This window comes from Hypomesus nipponensis, chromosome 6, assembly GCF_054491055.1.
Source record: "Hypomesus nipponensis isolate SF chromosome 6, ASM5449105v1, whole genome shotgun sequence".
NCBI classification, from domain to species: domain Eukaryota; kingdom Metazoa; phylum Chordata; class Actinopteri; order Osmeriformes; family Osmeridae; genus Hypomesus; species Hypomesus nipponensis.
Genome location: NC_140366.1, coordinates 19,837,866 through 19,860,000, shown reverse-complemented (window position 1 = coordinate 19,860,000; position 22,135 = coordinate 19,837,866). Strand labels below are relative to the sequence as shown.

The 22,135-nt window shown below is 51.3% G+C and overlaps 1 protein-coding gene and 1 non-coding gene across 2 annotated transcripts in view; both read right to left on the bottom strand.

Annotated features, from left to right (window-relative positions):
• Positions 1 to 20,455, bottom strand: part of ift172 (intraflagellar transport 172) — a 28,530-nt gene extending 8,075 nt beyond the window's left edge. The window contains 35 exon segments of the mRNA XM_084700133.1: positions 273 to 382; positions 624 to 804; positions 1,084 to 1,148; positions 1,883 to 1,976; positions 2,847 to 2,989; positions 3,457 to 3,573; positions 5,533 to 5,668; positions 6,528 to 6,625; positions 7,412 to 7,501; positions 7,869 to 8,013; positions 8,511 to 8,631; positions 9,438 to 9,516; positions 10,498 to 10,746; positions 10,843 to 10,920; positions 11,017 to 11,109; positions 11,349 to 11,433; positions 13,163 to 13,270; positions 13,412 to 13,548; positions 13,767 to 13,934; positions 14,056 to 14,168; positions 15,615 to 15,700; positions 15,969 to 16,072; positions 16,147 to 16,200; positions 16,465 to 16,626; positions 16,733 to 16,828; positions 16,998 to 17,121; positions 17,238 to 17,427; positions 17,430 to 17,451; positions 17,741 to 17,828; positions 18,114 to 18,193; positions 18,328 to 18,393; positions 19,178 to 19,217; positions 19,319 to 19,431; positions 19,585 to 19,728; positions 20,270 to 20,455. Coding sequence (XP_084556259.1) covers positions 273 to 382; positions 624 to 804; positions 1,084 to 1,148; positions 1,883 to 1,976; positions 2,847 to 2,989; positions 3,457 to 3,573; positions 5,533 to 5,668; positions 6,528 to 6,625; positions 7,412 to 7,501; positions 7,869 to 8,013; positions 8,511 to 8,631; positions 9,438 to 9,516; positions 10,498 to 10,746; positions 10,843 to 10,920; positions 11,017 to 11,109; positions 11,349 to 11,433; positions 13,163 to 13,270; positions 13,412 to 13,548; positions 13,767 to 13,934; positions 14,056 to 14,168; positions 15,615 to 15,700; positions 15,969 to 16,072; positions 16,147 to 16,200; positions 16,465 to 16,626; positions 16,733 to 16,828; positions 16,998 to 17,121; positions 17,238 to 17,427; positions 17,430 to 17,451; positions 17,741 to 17,828; positions 18,114 to 18,193; positions 18,328 to 18,393; positions 19,178 to 19,217; positions 19,319 to 19,431; positions 19,585 to 19,728; positions 20,270 to 20,308 — 3,818 coding nt within the window. The 5' untranslated portion in view covers positions 20,309 to 20,455.
• Positions 20,456 to 21,984: 1,529 nt separating this feature from the next.
• On the bottom strand, positions 21,985 to 22,056 carry trnaa-ugc (transfer RNA alanine (anticodon UGC)). The gene has a single exon. It is a non-coding gene; the product is annotated as a tRNA-Ala (tRNA).
• Positions 22,057 to 22,135: the final 79 nt, after the last annotated feature.

Sequence of the window (22,135 nt, the reverse complement as noted above, 5' to 3'; positions counted from 1 at the left end):
AGCTGCTCATTAGGAATTTAATCTAAGCTAAAAGGCGCCATGTTTTAATAAAGCATCAGAAGACATGCATAGATGAGTTTGTTGGACGACACACACACAGCTCATGACTGTTCTCTTCATGTGGTAGAGTCCCTCCCTCCCTCCCTCCCTCCCTCCCTCCCTCCCTCCCTCCCTCCCTCCCTCCCTCCCTCCCTCCCTCCCTCCCTCCCTCCCTCCCTCCCTCCCTCCCTCCCTCCCTCCCTCCCTCCCTCCCTCCCTCCCTCCCATCTCACTGTGAGCCCTTCTTGGCTGCCTCCCTCTCGTACTCCTCCTGCAGCAGAGACAGTTTGTTGGGGAGGTACTCCTTACAGATCCGCATGGCGTCGCTCCACAGCTCTGCATCCTGAGACACAAACAAAATCAACATCAACATCCTTCCATCGCCCAGCGGGCCGGCTTCTCTGTAGTTCATCCAGACACACAAGACTTATAGAAGTTCAGAATTACACACACACACACACACACACACACACACACAGCACCACAGGAATATCAGCCCAGGAGGAGCATGCAGGCTGTGGGCTGGTCTGAGGTGAAGCGATCAGGGACACAGCTAGTTCGTATGGTTAGAGGTGTTCAGTCACCTTGTAGAACTTGACTGCCAGCTCGGGTCTCTGTGCGCGGAGGAGGAAGGCCTCGGCCTTCTGGAAGTCCTTCTGCTCGCAGCAGAACTTGGCCTGGCCCACCAGCACCTCCGCCACACTGTCCGGGTCGTGGGCCTCGGCCACGCGCTGGGCACCAGTCCAGTCCTGGTTGTGGACGTACCTGGGGGTGCGGAGGAGGGGAGAGAAGCACCATGCACAGTTAAGCTGCTTGGGAGAGATGCGACAGCTGCAGTGTGAACAAGGAAAGGCATCTTAGCTCTACACTACTCTTGGTCTGTGTCTGTAAACAGCACTGGAAGAATATGAGGGTGCTACTCACATTAGCGTTGCTAACTGTGCTAGTTCCTCATCCTACTCACATTAACGTTGCTAACTGTGCTAGCTCCTCATGCTACTCACATTAGCATTGCTAACTGTGCTAGCTCCTCATGCTACTCACATTAGCACAGCCTCCTTCGGCCTCCCAGCTTTGATGAACTCTGCCTCGGCTTCGCTGAACTTGCCCTTGAAAAGGAAACATCAGGAATGAATAATGTATGCATGATATTTAATATCTGAGGGTATGGAGAGAGAGAGATGGCGAGAGAAAGAGAGAAAAAGAGAGAAGTCGCTTTGGATAAAAGCGTCTGCTAAATGCATAAATGTAATGTAAAGAGAGGACACAATGACAGAACCAAGGATTTCTGAGTGGAGGTGTGTGTGTGTCGTGAGGAGGTGTGTGTGTGTCGTGAGGAGGTGTGTGTGTGTCGTGAGGAGGTGTGTGTGTGTCGTGAGGAGGTGTGTGTGTGTCGTGAGGAGGTGTGTCGTGAGGAGGTGTGTGTGTGTCGTGAGGAGGTGTGTGTGTGTCGTGAGGAGGTGTGTGTCGTGAGGAGGTGTGTGTGTGTCGTGAGGAGGTGTGTGTCGTGAGGAGGTGTGTGTGTGTCGTGAGGAGGTGTGTGTGTGTCGTGAGGAGGTGTGTCTGGTCGTGAGGAGGTGTGTCTGGTCGTGAGGAGGTGTGTGTGTGTCGTGAGGAGGTGTGTGTGTGTCGTGAGGAGGTGTGTGTGTGTCGTGAGGAGGTGTGTGTGTGTCGTGAGGAGGTGTGTGTGTGTCGTGAGGAGGTGTGTGTGTGTCGTGAGGAGGTGTGTGTGTGTCGTGAGGAGGTGTGTGTGTGTCGTGAGGAGGTGTGTGTGTGTCGTGAGGAGGTGTGTGTGTGTCGTGAGGAGGTGTGTGTGTGTCGTGAGGAGGTGTGTGTGTGCTACCTCATCCTCCAGGTACATGGCGTTCTTCAGGTGGATCTCAGGGACCTTGTGTTTGCAGGAGAGACGAGCCAACTCAAAGGCAAAGTCAAAAGAGCTGGAGGAGATAACATACATTTTTTATTAGTTTTAATAGTTTTAACATAACAAAAAAAAAATTTACTTTGTTCACACAAAGTCTTTGTTCACACAAAGTTTGAACAAATATTTAAAAAAAATAAGTTTTGAAAGGTTGAAAAAATAATTTCTAAATGTTTCCCCCAAAAAAGTTTCTAAAGGTTGAACAATTATTGTTCAAAATATGAGGAATAGAAGATTTTTTTTTGTGACATTTATTTTGAACCTTTTGAACTTTTTTGTTTGTTTACTTCTTTGTAAAAAATGTAAGGAGTGAAAAATTGTCAGAAAAATTAAAAGTTAAGTAAAGTACTGATACAAGAAGAATCTAGTTAAGTACAGTAACAATCAGAATCAGAATTTGGTTTTATTTATTGTAGGTTTACACAAACACTGAATTTAATGTGGCTGGAAGGTGCAAACAATATACACATACGGATCTTCAATCAAAAGTAGAAAGTACAATAGTCTAACTAATCCTGGGAATTAACAATCTAAAAAATAAAACAATTGAAAATGTAAATTATAAAATATAAATTCAAATATATATATATATAAAAGAAGGAATATGAATGGGCAAAAGTGCAAATAAGGTGGCTTGTGCATAGTGCAACAAAGTATTTGTCTTTCTTTACTTCCCACCTCTGGTCCTGGAGCAAGGTCTATCCCAGCGGTGTGTGAGTGTGTGAGAGTGTGTGTGAGTGTGTGAGAGTGTGTGAGAGTGTGTGTGTGAGAGTGTGTGTGTGAGTGTGTGAGAGGGTGTGTGAGTGTGTGAGAGTGTGTGTGTGAGTGTGTGAGAGAGTGTGTGAGTGTGTGAGAGGGTGTGTGTGATGTGTGAGAGAGTGCTCACCTGTTGTCTGTGGCCAGGTCTATGGTGCTCTCCAGCAGACCAAACTTGTTGAGCAGTCTGACAGCAGCTTCTCCTCCCAGACTCTTGGCCCACAGGTAGGCCACCTGCTTCTGGGCACTGCCCCCCCCATGGCTCTTAGCCACCTGTCCCCACACACACACACACACACCAAAACAGTGGTTTGCATTCAATGGCTCGCTAAGCTGCACCAGACGGGAGGTGGTGCTGCAGTGAGGGGGCGTGGTCATGTGCACCAGACGGGAGGTGGTGCTGCAGTGAGGGGGCGTGGTCATGTGCACCAGACGGGAGGTGGTGCTGCAGTGAGGGGGCGTGGTCATGTGCACCAGACGGGAGGTGGTGCTGCAGTGAGGGGGCGTGGTCATGTGCACCAGACGGGAGGTGGTGCTGCAGTGAGGGGGCGTGGTCATGTGCACCAGACGGGAGGTGGTGCTGCAGTGAGGGGGCGTGGTCATGTGCACCAGACGGGAGGTGGTGCTGCAGTGAGGGGGCGTGGTCATGGGCACCAGACGGGAGGTGGTGCTGCAGTGAGGGGGCGTGGTCATGTGCACCAGACGGGAGGTGGTGCTGCAGTGAGGGGGCGTGGTCATACCTTGAAGGCGTCCTCCCACATGTTGCAGGCACGGTACATGATCACCGCTGACTTCCACTCCTGCCCCTCCAGGTAGTGATGCTCCGCCTCCGAGAAGCGGGACTCCGCCTCCAGCTCCTGAACATGGGAGGGGCATGAGATATGCTGCAGTTACAAAGGTCCAGCTCTAATAATGACACTCTACATCTTTACAAAGCTCCAGCTCTAATCTGTAGATCCTGTTAAGGATACAACACACTTCTTTGCAAGGAGAGCTATAATATAAACGGTTATAATGCAGTATGTATAGTAATATAAACAGTTATAATGCAGTATGTATAGTAATATAAACAGTTATAATGCAGTATGTATAGTAATATAAACAGTTATAATGCAGTATGTATAGTAATCTGAACTGTTATAATGCAATATGTATAGTAATATAAACAGTTATAATGCAGTATGTATAGTAATATAAAAGGTTATAATGCAGTATGTATAGTAATATAAACAGTTATAATGCAGTATGTATAGTGGTGAGGTGAATTTTTCTTCAGTCCCAGGTGGAGTGTGGTGATGGGGTGACAGTGACCAGGTGGAGTGTGGTGAGGGAGACCAGGTGGAGTGTGGTGAGGGAGACCAGGTGGAGTGTGGTGAGGGAGACCAGGTGGAGTGTGGTGAGGGAGACCAGGTGGAGTGTGGTGAGGGAGACCAGGTGGAGTGTGGTGAGGGAGACCAGGTGGAGTGTGGTGAGGGTGACCAGGTGGAGTGTGGTGAGGGAGACCAGGTGGAGTGTGGTGAGGGAGACCAGGTGGAGTGTGGTGAGGGAGACCAGGTGGAGTGTGGTGAGGGAGACCAGGTGGAGTGTGGTGAGGGAGACCAGGTGGAGTGTGGTGAGGGTGACCAGGTGGAGTGTGGTGAGGGAGACCAGGTGGAGTGTGGTGAGGGAGACCAGGTGGAGTGTGGTGAGGGAGACCAGGTGGAGTGTGGTGAGGGAGACCAGGTGGATGTGGTGAGGGAGACCAGGTGGAGTGTGGTGATGGGGTGACAGTGACCAGGTGGAGTGTGGTGAGGGAGACCAGGTGGAGTGTGGTGAGGGTGACCAGGTGGAGTGTGGTGAGGGTGACCAGGTGGAGTGTGGTGAGGGTGACCAGGTGGAGTGTGGTGAGGGTGACCAGGTGGAGTGTGGTGAGGGAGACCAGGTGGAGTGTGGTGAGGGTGACCAGGTGGAGTGTGGTGAGGGAGACCAGGTGGAGTGTGGTGAGGGTGACCAGGTGGAGTGTGGTGAGGGAGACCAGGTGGAGTGTGGTGAGGGAGACCAGGTGGAGTGTGGTGAGGGTGACCAGGTGGAGTGTGGTGAGGGAGACCAGGTGGAGTGTGGTGAGGGTGACCAGGTGGAGTGTGGTGATGGGGTGAGGGTGACCAGGTGGAGTGTGGTGAGGGAGACCAGGTGGAGTGTGGTGAGGGAGACCAGGTGGAGTGTGGTGAGGGAGACCAGGTGGAGTGTGGTGATGGTGACCAGGTGGAGTGTGGTGAGGGTGACCAGGTGGAGTGTGGTGAGGGAGACCAGGTGGAGTGTGGTGAGGGTGACCAGGTGGAGTGTGGTGAGGGAGACCAGGTGGAGTGTGGTGAGGGAGACCAGGTGGAGTGTGGTGAGGGAGACCAGGTGGAGTGTGGTGAGGGTGACCAGGTGGAGTGTGGTGAGGGAGACCAGGTGGAGTGTGGTGATGGGGTGAGGGTGACCAGGTGGAGTGTGGTGAGGGTGACCAGGTGGAGTGTGGTGAGGGAGACCAGGTGGAGTGTGGTGAGGGTGACCAGGTGGAGTGTGGTGATGGGGTGAGGGTGACCAGGTGGAGTGTGGTGATGGTGACCAGGTGGAGTGTGGTGAGGGAGACCAGGTGGAGTGTGGTGAGGGTGACCAGGTGGAGTGTGGTGAGGGAGACCAGGTGGAGTGTGGTGAGGGTGACCAGGTGGAGTGTGGTGAGGGAGACCAGGTGGAGTGTGGTGAGGGAGACCAGGTGGAGTGTGGTGAGGGTGACCAGGTGGAGTGTGGTGAGGGAGACCAGGTGGATGTGGTGAGGGAGACCAGGTGGACACCTTGGCCAGGTGCAGGTGTGTCTCCTCCAGCAGGCCCGGGTGGTGTTGGGCCACCAGACGGAGCATGTCATCAAACATCTTGTTCTTCTTGTACATGGTGATGGCCAGATCAGGCTGCTCCACAGTAGCAAACAGCCTGGACACACACACAGTGTTCTGATTACATGACTATGCACTGGAGTGAAGAATGACTCTCTGATAACATAAACCACCACACTAGAGCAGACAACAGTTCTCATCATGCACTGCTGCTCTTGCCCAAGAATCTCAGGCACATTCATCAAAGCAGGGATCAATCCAGCTGACTGGTGCTCCTGGTGGCAGCAGGGTGGTGTTGACCAGGAGATGGAGCTCACGGATGGAGAGGAGAGGGGGAGAAGATGATGGGGAGAGGAGGAGTTATGGGGAGAGGAGGAGTTATGGGGAGGAGATGGGAAGGTTTTCTAGTCGATAGTTTCAGGATGAAGTGACAGAGAGCAGGCCCTTGAATGCTGAACCCTGAATGCTCTGTGGGCAAACTTTGCCTTAGACCTGTTAACATCCATCATCATCCATCTACCAGCGGGTTTGTGTCGATACTCGGAGGAAACGAGGAGGAAAAATGAGGGACCAGAGGAGGAAGGGGAGGAAGGAGTGAAACAGGGAGAGGAGGGCGACTGTGACAAGGCAGACAGACAGGCCGACAGACAGGCCGACAGACATGCAGACAGACAGGCAGACAGACAGGCCGACAGACAGACAGACAGACATGCAGACAGACAGACAGACATGCAGACAGACAGACAGACAGACATGCAGACATGCAGACATGCAGACAGGCAGACAGACAGGCAGACATGCAGACAGACAGACAAACAGACAGACATGCAGACAGACAGACAGACAGACATGCAGACAGACAGGCCGACAGACAGACAGACAGGCAGACAGACAGACATGCAGACAGGCAGACAGACAGACAGACAGGCAGACAGACAGACAGGAACCAGCATCACCTCTCTGCCTCCTTGAAGCTGCCGTCTCTCTCCAGCTCCTGACCCCGGCTGATGTACAGAGCTGACACGTCCTCCTGGGTCATGCACTTCACAGCAAGCTACACACACTGATTATTAGTAGGATTTTTACACTGTGACCGGTAAACACAGACCATTCTCTGACTCTGACCAATTAAACACTGTTGGAACTTTTTACACTTCTGATCCTTGATCTTCTGCTGTAGTTTCTACGTGCACTAGTATGCATACAAAAGTATGAAAAAATGAATACAATTGACATGTAAGGTAATATGTTAGGATTTCTTGCATGATATTTTTTTAGGTGACAAGCTGATGATGATCCTGTCGTTCAGCAGATATTGATGTTCTAGAGTGTTGCAGTTAGTGTTCTCTCCAGTCTTACCCTGTGAGCATGCAGCTAGTGTTCTCTCCAGTCTTACCCTGTGAGCATGCAGCTAGTGTTCTCTCCAGTCTTACCCTGTGAGCATGCAGCTAGTGTTCTCTCCAGTCTTACCCTGTGAGCATGCAGCTAGTGTTCTCTCCAGTCTTACCCTGTGAGCATGCAGCTAGTGTTCTCTCCAGTCTTACCCTGTGAGCATGCAGCTAGTGTTCTCTCCAGCCTTACCCTGTGAGCATGCAGCTAGTGTTCTCTCCAGTCTTACCCTGTGAGCATGCAGCTAGTGTTCTCTCCAGTCTTACCCTGTGAGCATGCAGCTAGTGTTCTCTCCAGTCTTACCCTGTGAGCATGCAGCTAGTGTTCTCTCCAGTCTTACCCTGTGAGCATGCAGCTAGTGTTCTCTCCAGCCTTACCCTGTGAGCATGCAGCTAGTGTTCTCTCCAGCCTTACCCTGTGAGCATGCAGCTAGTGTTCTCTCCAGCCTTACCCTGTGAGCATGCTCCCAGAGCCCAGCGTCAGTGTACATGGCGATGGCATCCTTAATGTGGCCTCCCTTCACATATAGACGCTCTGCCACCTGCAACCACACACACACACACACACCTTAATCCCTGCTCAGAGAGCAGTCAGCAGGGTGAAGTTGTTCTACAGCCCAGCTGTGAGGAGCCCAGTCAGGCCCTGACTCAACCCACACCCGTCTGTTCCCTCCCTCCCTCCCTCCCTCCCTCCCTCCCTCCCTCCCTCCCTCCCTCCCTCCCTCCCTCCCTCCCTCCCTCCCTCCCTCCCTCCCTCCCTCCCTCCCTCCCTCCCTCCCTCCCTCCCTCCCTCCCTCCCTCCCTCCCTCCCTCCCTCCCTCCCTCCCTCCCTCCCTCCCTCCCTCCCTCCCTCCCTCCCAGCTCTCCCTCTCCTCATATTTGTCTTCCTCCTCCCTAACCCCTCCTCACCTGGTAGTCCTGGACAGAGGCGTAGTGCTGGGCGATCCTCAGGTCGTGTCCCCCTGCTGACTGGTCCTCCTGGAGTTCCAGGATGTGGACGGCCTTCTTCCACTGTCGAGCTCCGATAGCTGCCTCTATCGCTTTGGAGGAGCAACTGAGGAGAGGAGGAGAGAGGAGAGGAGAAAGAGGAGGAGAGGAGAGAGAGGAGAGAGAGGAGGAGGAGAGGAGAGAGAGGAGGAGAGAGAGGAGAGCGAGGAGGAGAAGAGAGGAGGAGAAGAGAGGAGGAGAAGAGAGGAGAATCAAATCAAATTTATTTGTATAGCCCTTTTTACACGCAAGCATGTCACAGAGGGCTTCACATAAGCAGAATGAGAGAGGAGGAGGAGAGAGGAGGAGAGGAGGAGGAGAGAGGAGAGGAGGAGGAAAGAGGAAAGAGAGAGGAAAGGAGGAGGAGGAGAGAGAGGAGGAGAGAGAAGAGGAGAGGAGGAGGAGAGAGAGAGAGAGAGAGGAGGAGAGAGAGGAGGAGAGAGAGAGAGAGAGAGAGGAGAGGAGGAGGGAGAGAGAACAGCAGAGGTTATTTCTGTTTGTGAACATGAGTCAGTCTAAGTGGTGCATGTGTGTTAGGTGTTTGTCAGGTGTGTGAGTGTGTACCCAGCCTCTATGTAGTGGTTGATGGCAGGGTCCATCTGTTTCTGCTGGACCAGGAAGTCTCCCCAGGCCTCCTCCAGCCTCACCACCTCCACAGGGAAGGACTGCCGAGCCAGCTCCACCGCTACACACACACACACACACACACACGCGCGCACACGCACACTAATTAATAAAGCAGTTGAACCAAACCAACACACAGAATGAGCATTCAACATTAAACAGTTAAATCCAAACAAACTGGACATTAATCCACATTAAAACCTGTCAATCCCTCCATCCCTATCCCCCCTGCCCCATCCCCCCCTGCCCCATCCCCTGCCCCATCCCCTGCCCCATCCCCCCCTGCCCCATCCCCCCCTGCCCCATCTCCCCTGCCCCATCCCCCCCTGCCCCATCTCCCCTGCCCCATCCCCCCCTGCCCCATCCCCTGCCCCATCCCCTGCCCCTTCCCCCCCTGCCCCATCCCCCCCTGCCCCATCCCCCCCTGCCCCATCCCCTGCCCCATCCCCCCCTGCCCCATCCCCCCTGCCCCATCTCCCCTGCCCCATCCCCCCCTGCCCCATCTCCCCTGCCCCATCCCCCCAGCCCCATCCCGCCAGCCCCATCCTCCCCTGCCCCATCCCCCCCTGCCCCATCCCCCCAGCCCCATGCCCCCCTGCCCCATCCCCCCCAGCCCCATCGCCCCCAGCCCCATCCTCCCCTGCCCCATCCCCCCAGCCCCTGCCCCATCCCCCCCTGCCCCATCCCCCCAGCCCCTGCCCCATCCCCCCTGCCCCATCCCCCCAGCCCCTGCCCCATCCCCTGCCCCATCCCCCCCTGCCCCATCCCCTGCCCCATCCCCCTGCCCCATCCCCCCAGCCCCTGCCCCATCCCCCCAGGCCCAGCCCCATCCCCCAAGCCCCTGCCCCCCTCAGGGATGTAGGGTACCTTTCCTGAAGGCGTGGCCCTTGCGGTAGCATTCCAGAGCCCTCTGGTAGTTCCTGATCTTCTCAAAAACGTCTCCTGCCTGGAGAGGAGAGGCCCTCAGATCATACAGCACACCTTTATACACCTGCACACACCTGGCTGTATACACCTGGCTGCACACACCTGGCTGTATACACCTGGCTGCACACACCTGGCTGTATACACCTGGCTGTTTACACCTGGCTGTATACACCTGGCTGTGTACACCTGGCTGTGTACACCTGGCTGTATACACCTGGCTGTGTACACCTGGCTGTGTACACCTGGCTATATACACCTGGCTGTGTACACCTGGCTGTGTACACCTGGCTGTGTACACCTGGCTGTGTACACCTGGCTGTGTACACCTGGCTGTGTACACCTGGCTGTATACACCTGGCTGTTTACACCTGGCTGTGTACACCTGGCTGTGTACACCTGGCTGTTTACACCTGGCTGTATACACCTGGCTGTTTACACCTGGCTGTATACACCTGGCTGTTTACACCTGGCTGTGTACACCTGGCTGTGTACACCTGGCTGTGTACACCTGGCTGTGTACACCTGGCTGTATACACCTGGCTGTTTACACCTGGCTGTGTACACCTGGCTGTGTACACCTGGCTGTTTACACCTGGCTGTATACACCTGGCTGTATACACCTGGCTGTTTACACCTGGCTGTGTACACCTGGCTGTGTACACCTGGCTGTGTACACCTGGCTGTGTACACCTGGCTGTGTACACCTGGCTGTATACACCTGGCTGTATACACCTGGCTGTATACACCTGGCTGTATACACCTGCACACACCTCAACCTGCTTTCTAGTCTAAGACCCAGCGAGAGAGAGAGTTGGAGGGGGGGCAAGGGAGAGAGTTGGAGGGGGGGCAAGGGAGAGAGTTGGAGGGGGGGCAAGGGAGAGAGTTGGAGGGGGGGCAAGGGAGAGAGTTGGAGGGGGGGCAAGGGAGAGAGTTGGAGGGGGGGCAAGGGAGAGAGAGAGAGAGTTGCTGATCACACAGCATCATCCATGACGTCACCCACCCTCTCGTAAAACTCTCCCTTGATGAGCGCCGCGGCGATGCGGTTGATGACGTCGGTGTTGGCGGCCAGCTGGTCGTGGCTGAGGGCCAGGCGGGCGGCGCGGGCCGGCAGGCCGGCCTTCAGGTACAAGCTGATGGCAGACAGGAAGTCGTGCTGTGCCTCCTTCACCTCCCCAGCCTTCTCCTCCTGCTGGGTCTCCATCAGCCACTGGTAGTACCTCCTACGCAGACTGTCCAGCTCTGGGTGGCCCTGACACACACACACACACACGTGGAGTTGGTTGAGTGTGGTCTGATGCACACACACACACACAGTGGTAGCTAGCTGAGAATGTGCTGGAGTTACCTTGGCCTCAGCCACAGCAATGCAGTCATCCCACATGTGCAGCTCCTGGTACATCTCCATCACCTCCTCTATGGCGTTCTACACACACACACACACACACCATTACACCCACACACCATTATACACACACACCATTATACACTCACACCATTACACCCCCCCCTGAGCCCACACCTGCTCCAGGTACAGCAGCTCAGCCAGCTTGTAGTTCTTATCCAGCATGGCCAGACGAGCCTGCACTGTGTAGTGCCCCGTCCCCTCTCCTCCCTGCACGCACACACACACACACACACACACACACACAAAGGGGGAGAGACAGTGTTGAGAGACAGAGTGTGTAAGAGCACGTTCATGTGTGTGTGAACGTGAGTGTGTGTTGTATGTTTGTGTGGACATGGGTGTGTGTAAGAACGTGTGTACAGTGTGTGTATGTGTGTACAGTGTGTGTATGTGTGTGTACAGTGTGTGTGTGAGAGAGTGTGTGTGGACAGTCACCCTTCACGTACATATTCCTTAGACACCTGGTCAGCTATCTTGTTGGTCTCATTCAGGAAACGGGCTTTGGAAACATCTCCTAAGGCTGCAAAACATCTAGAGGAGGAACACAAGGAGAAGATGAAGAGAGGAGACAGGAGAGGAGACAGGAGAGGAGACAGGAGAGGAGACAGGAGAGGAGTAAGGAGAGGAGACAGGAGAGGAGACAGGAGAGGAGACAGGAGAGGAGACAGGAGAGGAGACAGGAGAGGAGAGGAGACAGGAGAGGAGACAGGAGAGGAGACAGGAGAGGAGACAGGAGAGGAGACAGGAGAGGAGACAGGAGAGGAGTAAGGAGAGGAGACAGGAGAGGAGACAGGAGAGGAGACAGGAGAGGAGACAGGAGAGGAGACAGGAGAGGAGACAGGAGAGGAGTAAGGAGAGGAGACAGGAGAGGAGACAGGAGAGGAGACAGGAGAGGAGACAGGAGAGGAGTAAGGAGAGGAGACAGGAGAGGAGACAGGAGAGGAGACAGGAGAGGAGACAGGAGAGGAGTAAGGAGAGGAGACAGGAGAGGAGACAGGAGAGGAGTAAGGAGAGGAGACAGGAGAGGAGACATGAGAGGAGTAAGGAGAGGAGACAGGAGAGGAGACAGGAGAGGAGACAGGAGAGGAGTAAGGAGAGGAGACAGGAGAGGAGACAGGAGAGGAGACAGGAGAGGAGACAGGAGAGGAGACAGGAGAGGAGTAAGGAGAGGAGACAGACAGGAGAGGAGACAGACAGGAGAGGAGACAGACAGACAGACAGGAGAGGAGACAGACAGGAGAGCAGAGACAGACAGGAGAGGAGACAGACAGGAGAGCAGAGACAGGGAGTTGACCTCTACAGCTTCAGACAGAATGATTCATCCCTCCGTCCTCACAGATACCAGTTGTCTCTGAAAGGTTGCATCAGGAATATCAACCTCACAATCTCTCCCTCTCTCTCCCTCTCTCTGCCTTTCTCTTTCCCTGTCTCTCTCTCTCCCTGCCTCTCTCTCTCCCTGCCTCTCTCCCTCTCTCTCTCCCTGCCTCTCTCTCTCTCTCTCCCTGCCTCTCTCTCTCCCTGCCTCTCTCTCCCTGCCTCTCTCCCTCTCTCTCTCCCTGCCTCTCTCTCGCTGCCTCTCTCTCTCTCCCTGCCTCTCTCTCTCCCTGCCTCTCCCTGCCCCTCTCTCTCCCTGCCTTTCTCTTTCCCTGCCTCTCTCTACCTGCCTCTCTCTCTCCTTGCCTCTGTCTCGCTGCCTCTCTCTCCCCGCCTCTGTCTTGCTGCCTCTCTCTTTTTCTCTCTCTCTCCCTGCCTCTCTCTTTCCCTGCCTCTCTCTCTCTCCATCCCTCTTTCTCTCTCCCTGCCTCTGTCTCTCCCTGCCTCTCTCTCTCTCCCTGCCTGTTTCGCTCTCTCTCTCTCTCTCTCTCTATCTCTCTCTCTCTCTCTCTCTCTCTCTCTCTCTCTCTCTCTCTCTTTCCCTGCCTCTCTCTCTCTTTCCCTGCCTCTCTCTCTCTTTCCCTGCCTCTCTCTCTCTTTCCCTGTCTCTCTCTTTACCTGCCTCTCTCTCTCTTTCCCTGTCTCTCTCTCTTTCCCTGTCTCTCTCTCTCCTTCCCTGTTTTCTTCATTTACATTCTCCTCTACGGACAAAACTGAGATTTTTTGTTGGCATAATTTATGCAAATGAATCAGCCATAAAGGAATTCTGTCTGAATTATTAATACCAGGCTGCATGTTGGCCCTCATCCCATTATGGTGTGTGTGTGTGAGAGGTGTGTGTGAGAGGTGTGTGTGTGTGTGTGAGAGGTGTGTGTGTGTGTGAGACCTCTCAGAGATGTGGAGTTGTCGTGCCTCCAGGGACAGCTTGCTGAGGGTTCTCCACATGGCCTCCGTCTCCGACGACATCTCTAGAGTCTCCAGGAACGCTGTGGCTCTGCACACACACACACACACACACACACACACACACACACACACACAGCAAGTGAGGTCCCAAATCAGCAGGATATAAACAGGTGTATTACCGAAACAACCTTCCCTGACCAAGTAGTAAGTCTGCACCCTGACCCCTGACCTGTAGTAGTCTCCATCGTCGATGGCGGTGCCAAACTCAATGAGTCCCTCATCCAAGGTGTAGGACACGTTATTCACCCCCTCTGCCACGATCACCTCCGTCTTCCCCTGGCCTCGCTCCAGGTCCACCATGTCACCCTGGGGCACACACACACACACACACACAGGTTTGTTATACTGTCCTGGTGAGGACTTCACTCCCATTCCAAACAGTCTTGTCCCTAACCATTAAGCTAACACCTCATCCTAAACCCTCCTAGAAATATCACCTGAAGTTATGAAGCCCAAGAAAATGTCCTTACAGTCTTAACTAAGGGTAATCAAGACCACACGCACACACACACACGCACAGAGACCTTGATGGGGATCATGGTGACCCTGTCGGGGCTGTCGATGTTGTACCAGACACACAGGCTGGAGCGGTTCTGGCCCACCACCACGTCGCTGCCAGGGACCCACTGCACGTAGGAGCAGAAGCTCAGCACAGTGGTCCTCACTGCAGTCTGGACATCATACAGGTGGAGCTGGAGGAGGAGGACAATGCAGTGGAACTAAAGTGACCATCAGTACGTTGCTTTAGATAAAAGTATCTGCTGAATGACTGTAAATCTCATGAAAACCCCCCCTCCCCCTCCCCCCTCTCACTCGTAGCTTCCTGTCCCTGAACAGCAGCTTCCTGCCTGTCTCGTTGAGCTCCAGCCAGTCCATCTTGGAGTCGTGATTGATGGTTCCCAGGTTGCACCCTCCCGTCAGATCCACTGAGGGGGGGTACGGGGGGCAGAGACAGAGATTATGGACCATGGTTACAAACATGTCCCTGGTTCAGCCACCACACTTCTCCAGCACACACACAGTAGGTAACACATTCAATCAACACCTTCAGCCCTTGTCTGCTCTGGCCACCTACACAACTACAACCAAGAGTGTGTGTGTGTGTGTGTGTGTGTGGAGGGGGGAGAAGGAAAGAAAAAAAAGGGGAGAAATAAATTGGATGGAGGTTGTTTCTCATTTTCACCACCTGCAAAGCCCCCAGCCCCCAGGCCAGGCCTGCAGAACCTGTATCTCATTAGCTGTGGAGAACACAGCCTGGCAGCTGGTGCTCTGATGCTTCAACAGAGAGGAGGAGAGGGGGGGAGGGGAGGGGAGGGGAGGAGAGAGGAGAAGAGAGGAGAGGAGAAGAGAGGAGAGGAGGGGAGAGGAGAAGAGACAGGAGGAGGGGAGAGGAGAGGAGAGAGGAGAAGAGAGGAGAGGAGAGGAGAAGGGAGGAGAGGAGAGGAGAAGAGAAGAGAAGAGAGGGGAGGGGAGGAGGGGAGAAGGGAAGAGGAGGAGGCAGAGGAGAAAGGAGAGGAGGAAAGAGGGAGAGGAGAGGGGAGGAGAAGGAAGAAGAGTGGAGGAGAGGGGGGAGGAGGGAAGAGGAGGAGGCAGAGGAGAAAGGAGAGGAGGGAAGAGGAGGAGGGAGAGGAGAAAGGAGAGAAGGGAAGAGGAGGGAGAGGAGAGGAAAAGAAGAGAGGAGGATAGGAGTAGGAGAGGAGATGAGATTTGCTACAATCAAATAGTCGTTCAGTTAATCAATATCCAGCCTGACCTCTCAGAGCCTGGAGCCTGGTCATGCTGAGGATCATCCATCACAAAGCAGGAAGTCAGCATCTCTGTGTGTCACACCTTTATCATCAGTCCACAATGACCTTTGATACAACAGAGACCCACAACCACTGCCTGCCTCCTATACTACCTGGAGGTTCACTAGCATCCAGCCCTGTGAGGCCTGCCTCCTACACTACCTGGAGGTTCACTAGCATCCAGCCCTGTGAGGCCTGCCTCCTACACTACCTGGAGGTTCACTAGCATCCAGCCCTGTGAGGCCTGCCTCCTACACTACCTGGAGGTTCACTAGCATCCAGCCCTGTGAGGCCTGCCTCCTACACTAACTGGAGGTTCACTAGCATCCAGCCCTGTGAGGCCTGCCTCCTACACTACCTGGAGGTTCACTAGCATCCAGCCCTGTGAGGCCTGCCTCCTACACTACCTGGAGGTTCACTAGCATCCAGCCCTGTGAGGCCTGCCTCCTACACTACCTGGAGGTTCACTAGCATCCAGCCCAGTGTGTTGAATAGTGGTCAGGTTAGTTACACACACACACACTCAGGCAAACACACACACAAGTAAACACACACACACCTAAGGAGAGTGAGCCACACACTCACCGATGGCGATGGTCTTGATGTCGATGAGGTAGGCTAGCTTCTTGTTGTCCTCCACACCTTTCTGTTTACGTTCATTCAGACGCACGCTGCACACACACACACACACACACACACAGGACAGACACACACAGGACAGACACACACATGGTTATGAGGGCAGGTTGACGAGCTGTGTCCGCAGGGTACAGATGACAGCTGCATCAACCTGTCCTCCTCCAGGGAAGGACCAGTGAGTCCACTGAGGAAGCTCAACATTGCCACCTGGTGGACAACATCTAACACTTTCATTTCAATGTTTCAATGTTTGTGTTTAGTGTGTGTTTTCCTGCCAGTGTGTGACTGAGAGTAAGGTACCTGATGAGGTGAGGGTTCATAAACTCAGTCCTGACGGAGCCCAGGATCTCGTTGCTGCCGTACTCCACCAAGCTGAGCTCTCCTGCGTTGAAGATCATGCACACCTGACAGAGATAAACAGGATCTTTATTATTCGTTTGTGACTCTTCATATGCTAGCTAGTTAGTCAGATTCCTACCGTTTCGTTCTCAAAGAAGAACTTCTCATTTCCTCCTGAGCCCTGCCACGCCACCTAGAGAACAGGCAGTCTGGGTGAGTATGGACAGCACAGACATTTACATGTAGTCATTTAGCAGATGCTCTTATCCAGAGCGACTTACAATAAGTACAGGGACATTCCCCCCGAGGCAAGTAGGGTGAAGTGCCTTGCCCAAGGACACAACGTCATTTGGCATGGCCGGGAATCAATCTGGCAACCTTCAGATTACTAGCCCGATTCCCTAACCGCTCAGCCATCTGACTCCTCTATACATAACTCCCCCCCCCCTCCTCCTACCTCGCTGAGCTTGTTGGAGGTCAGGTCTCCCAGCAGCAGAGTGTCTGAGGTGTGGCCCACCAGGTAGCGGTCCTTGCCCAGGATCTTCACCTTGTCTATCTCGTAGCCGTAGTGGGACTTGAGCACCACACGCGTACCTGTGGACAAGTTCTTCACGATCACCTGTGAAGCAGGAAACTAATCAAACCACAGCTCGACCAATCAGCTCTCCCCAGCCAGGCACCCTACAGTGTCCATGAAGCCAGCTGCTGTGTGCAGCCTCCTCTACCTGGCTCAGGCCCACGTAGGTCATCTCAAACTTGTTCTTGTAGATGCTCCTCCTCAGGCAGCAGTCAAACTGCTCCACCCCGCCACACAGAGTTCCCTGAGCAGGACCACACACAAATCACACCAGGTTATTCACCTAAACATGTGAGAAGGTGTGTGTGTGTGTGAGATAGCTCTGAGAAGGTGTGTGTGTGTGTGATAGCTCTGAGAAGGTGTGTGTGTGTGTGTGTGTGATGGCTCTGAGAAGGTGTGTGTGTGTGTCTTACAGCACATAGACGAGAGCCGTCCTTCTTCCAGGCCAGGGCTGTGATGGTGTACAGGTTGGGGATCTCCTTAGGAGCTGCTTCTTCCCACATATCCTGACGAGGACCCCAGTTAAACACCCGCAGCCTGCACACACACACCAGTTAAACACCCGCAGCCTGCACACACACACCTGTTAAACACCCGCAGCCTGCACACACACACCTGTTAAACCCCCAGCCTGTACACACACACACACTGACCGGTCGTAACTGCCGATCACCACCGATTGCCCACTGGGGCTGGCGACAGCTACAGTGAACTCCTTCTCCGAGCGGTCTCGGCTGTAGTCAAACGTCTGGAGCACGGCACCCTCGCGGCCGTATGCCACGATCTTCCGGTCGCAGCCCGCCACCACGACGCTATGGGCGCCCCAGGCCAGGGCGTAGGGGGGCAGGGGTGGGTCAGCAGCTTGCCCTGCAGACCCACAGGAGACACTCTGCATCAGCAGCCTGTCCAGCTACCTTCACCACCACAGACTGACTCTAACCTGACTCAGTGGGAGAGGAGTCAACCGCACACTAAAAGGTTCAGGTGGGATACTTGTGTAAGTCTTGTATACAACTGCTAGCAGTAGCTTGGATTTATAGGGATTTTACTCTGCCACCTCTTGAATTGCAGTTACATGCTCTACCACTGGACTATATCATTTGGATTTAAATCGTTTTGTTGAGCCCTTAGTTGAACTAGTTTCAGCGTTCAGTACCTGGGACTCTCCGGACCCTTCATCGTCAAAGAAGTAGCGTACGACTGTTCCATCAGCGTGTCCTGACAGGAGACCCTTCCCAGACACACTGCAGAGAACACAGCATCAACACCACACCAGAACACAGCATCATCACAACATCAGAACACAGCATCAACACAACATCAAAACACAGCATCAACACAACATCAGAACACAGCATCAACACAACACCAGAACACAGCATCAACACAACACCAGAACACAGCATCAACACAACACCAGAACACAGCATTAAGACAACACCAAAGCACAGCATTAAGACAAGACAAAACCAGCTTACAAGAGGAAATAGTGTAAATATTTGTGTTTTTAAGCGAGGCTTGTTACGTACTTGGATGTCAAAGAGACGACGTAGGACTCTGTGCCGTAGACAGTGGAGGACTTGTTAGTTTTGGTGTTAGCGAGCCGGACCTGAGAGACCAAGGAAGACACAACGTCATGTTAACGAGAGAGGGTTGTGCAGCTCATTGGATGGCATTCATGTAAGTCCTGCTGATTTACTGTAATGTACAGATATACTTCACTGGCACGTTGTATTGACGTACCTTCCCCTCGGCTAATCCAAACACGATAGCGTGCTCCGCTGGCCAGATCAGACAAGTCACAGCACTCTGAAACACAGACAGACAAGTCACAGCACTCTGAAACACAGACAGACAAGTCACAGCACTCTGAAACACAGACAGAAAGTCACAGCACTCTGAAACACAGACAGAAAGTCACAGCACTCTGAAACACAGACAGAAAGTCACAGCACTCTGAAACACAGACAGACAAGTCACAGCACTCTGAAACACAGACAGACAAGTCACAGCACTCTGAAACACAGACAGAAAGTCACAGCACTCTGAAACACAGACAGACAAGTCACAGCACTCTGAAACACAGACAGACAAGTCACAGCACTCTGAAACACAGACAGAAAGTCACAGCACTCTGAAACACAGACAGACAAGTCACAGCACTCTGAAACACAGACAGACAAGTCACAGCACTCTGAAACACAGACAGAAAGTCACAGCACTCTGAAACACAGACAGACAAGTCACAGCACTCTGAAACACAGACAGACAAGTCACAGCACTCTGAAACACAGACAGACAAGTCACAGCACTCTGAAACACAGACAGGCAAGTCACAGCACTCTGAAACACAGACAGAAAGTCACAGCACTCTGAAACACAGACAGACAAGTCACAGCACTCTGAAACACAGACAGACAAGTCACAGCACTCTGAAACACAGACAGACAAGTCACAGCACTCTGAAACACAGACAAGTCACAGCACTCTGAAACAGACAGACAAGATCTCGTCACAGATAAATCCCAAACAGGGCAGAATGATCAGAGGTATAAAAACAGACACAGCTGGAGCTTCACTGAGGTCTTCCTACCGTCTGCACAAATTTGTTACAGATGACTTTCTTCTCACCCCTGTGTAGGAAACATCACATCAAATAACATCATTTTAAAATGACAAATAGTGTGTCAAATGTGTTGAATACAAAACATGGTGGCTTCTTGACCTATCTTACCATTCCTCCCCTATTTTATAGACAAAGATGATGTTGTCAGTTTGGGCTATGGCAATCTTAGTTGAGTCCGGCGAAAATGCCATGGCCTTAACCACGTAGCTCTTCTTGCCATACTGCAAAGGCAAAAGCAAGATTGATTTGATTTTAAAAATACACATGCAACAGTTTGATTAACCGACTGTTCCCCATTAGTATGAACTTAAATGGAATTCAACTGAAAAAAGAAAACGTGATAACCTACATACACCTCAATGCCTCTGATTTACCTTGGAGTCTGCAGGTTTGGTGGAGAACTTGTCTCTCCTCTCTCCTTGCTCGTCATACAGTAAGACCACCCTGTCCACAGTGCACACAGCGAACTTGCTGTTGTTTGGTGCCCAGGTCATACACGTAACTTTAGCAGCTCCATCCTGTCAGAAGAAGAACTCTCCAATGAGCGACAAAAACATGAAAATGTCCCAAACCAGGAACACATGTCACTGGCTAACAGAGACCAGACATGGTTACCTAACTCGAGGCCTAACCCTAACTGAAGCTCTACTATCTGTAGTGCAAGGTAAGTTTTGTCAAAGCTACTTGTATCTCGATAAAATATCTTGGTGTCTAGCATGTCGTAGGTAGCTCTCTAGCTAATATTGTTCTATTAGTAGTCGTGGCCAAATAGCAACCAAAGTCAATAAAACACATCTATTTGTTTAGATGCTGTTACTTTCTATAAATATCGTTCGCCCATGGTCGTGTTTCTTGTTTGCCGTGGCTAACGTGCTAGCTGGCTGCTACCGGAACGTTATCTGGTGAAAGGTTGCCTAAACTAGCTACTCTAAAGATAGTGCTAGCCTACTGTAGCAATGTTGTACAGTAGCCACTCTGAATACATACTGAATAGTTAGTATACGACGGGTAGCTAGCTACACAGGAAGCTAACTAGGTTACAGTAGCCATCCAACTTACTTGGGGTGTCAAAAGTGTCTTGAGATGTTTTAGATGCATGGTTTACAACTGTTTGAATTGGTCCGTCGAGGTTATTATATCTAGAAGAACGAGCTTGTTGCTTTGCAAACTAGCACACGGCAGACATCTTTGTAAACATCGGGTTTGCCTAGTTACTGTTGTCCCACGGTAAAACGTATGACGTTGACAGTACTTACGTGCCTCTCTCGCGTTTACCAAGCAAAGGATCTCTTTAAAGATGGCGCCCCCGTTCATTTCTACGGAAAGTACTCAACGGCGCAGTGAGGCAAGCGAGAGAGAGAAACGGACCGCACCATCTTTTAACTTGTTTTAACTAATTTTTTACCCAACTCTGGTTTTATAACAATATCATGTATGTGTTTCAATTGCTATATGCCAATAATACGTTACTACGAGATTTTCTGAACAAATTCAACATAGCTTACCTGTAACCCCTAAAGAATATGCTATTGTCTTTGATGGGATAATCGGTGTTTTAACTCTTTTCAGAATTGTTAAACTCCATGCATGACACATTTGACATATTTTAAGTAAGATTAATATTAAGAAAGAAATGTGTTGTAATAAATAGGCCAACATCCAGAATTTAGTACGTGCATCATCCCTTCCGAATTCAAGATGATATTGGGCTTCTGAATTAGAAAATATATAGTTAGGAACATTTTTACACATTTTGCATTACTAACACAGTTAAAGAAGTGTTCTTTAAAATTGTACACAGGGTATATCCAGTGAAACACATTTTAAATAGATTTAAATTGAATATTGATCCTAAATGTGTTGAGAATTAAACAATAATTAATTTGTTTTGCAATTGTATGTATACTAAATTATTTTGATCTACTTTAGTTCATCATATTCAAAACATAACAAGTAATATTATAACAATTAAAAGCTTTGATATTGTTTTTTATTTTATCAATATTGATGCAGATTGTATTTACTTTATCCAACTACTTATTCTGATAGGTAAATGTCATATTCATAAATGGTCTGTCTTTGCCAAATTTCATGCACTTCATTAATGACTTTAACATCTATTCTATGTCTTTATGTAACGCTTCAAAAAAAATGTAAGCAGGCAAAACATGTGCTATCCTAAAGAAATATAATTTAATCTGATTAATGTGTATTATCTGCCTTTCTTCTTTCTTTCTCTGTATCTCCTTTATTATCTAAGTGCTATTTCTTTGTATGAATTGTATTTTTTCTTTCATAATCTTTAATTCAATTTATTTTATTTTTTTTAACTTTTTTTTTTAACTTCCGTCTCGTACGATCTTTCGCAATATAGAGTGGCTCGTCAATAGCTCAGTACGCTCGCAACCAGCTGTACGGAAAACCTTTTTGTCATTGCACTAGAATCTGAAAACTGGGAGAGTGGGGTCCGATCAATAAGCAAATATATCATGCCAACATTAAGAAAATCAGTACTGTACAGTATTCCTTTGACAGGTGCTTGCGTTGTCTTGTCTTAAGAATTTCAGTGCCCGTCTGACCTTGTGTTGTTCTGTGTAGGCTACCTGACAAATAAAAGACTTGAACAAAAAAGACTTAATACAAGTCTGGTTTTAGTTTTTAAGTCCAAGTTCTTTGAGCGGCTTTATAGAACAGGCGCCTGGTTATACGGATGGCACTGCTGCTACTGTCTGTTTAACTGCTTACATTACAACAGTTAATCCCCCAAAAATTTGTGGAGATGCCGGGGATTGAACCCGGGGCCTCATACATGCAAAGCATGCGCTCTACCACTGAGCTACATCCCCTTCCTAATAACGTCCGTCAGATTTACTGTTTATATATCAAACAGATCTTTACGTTACATGTGCGCATATGTGAGAAGTT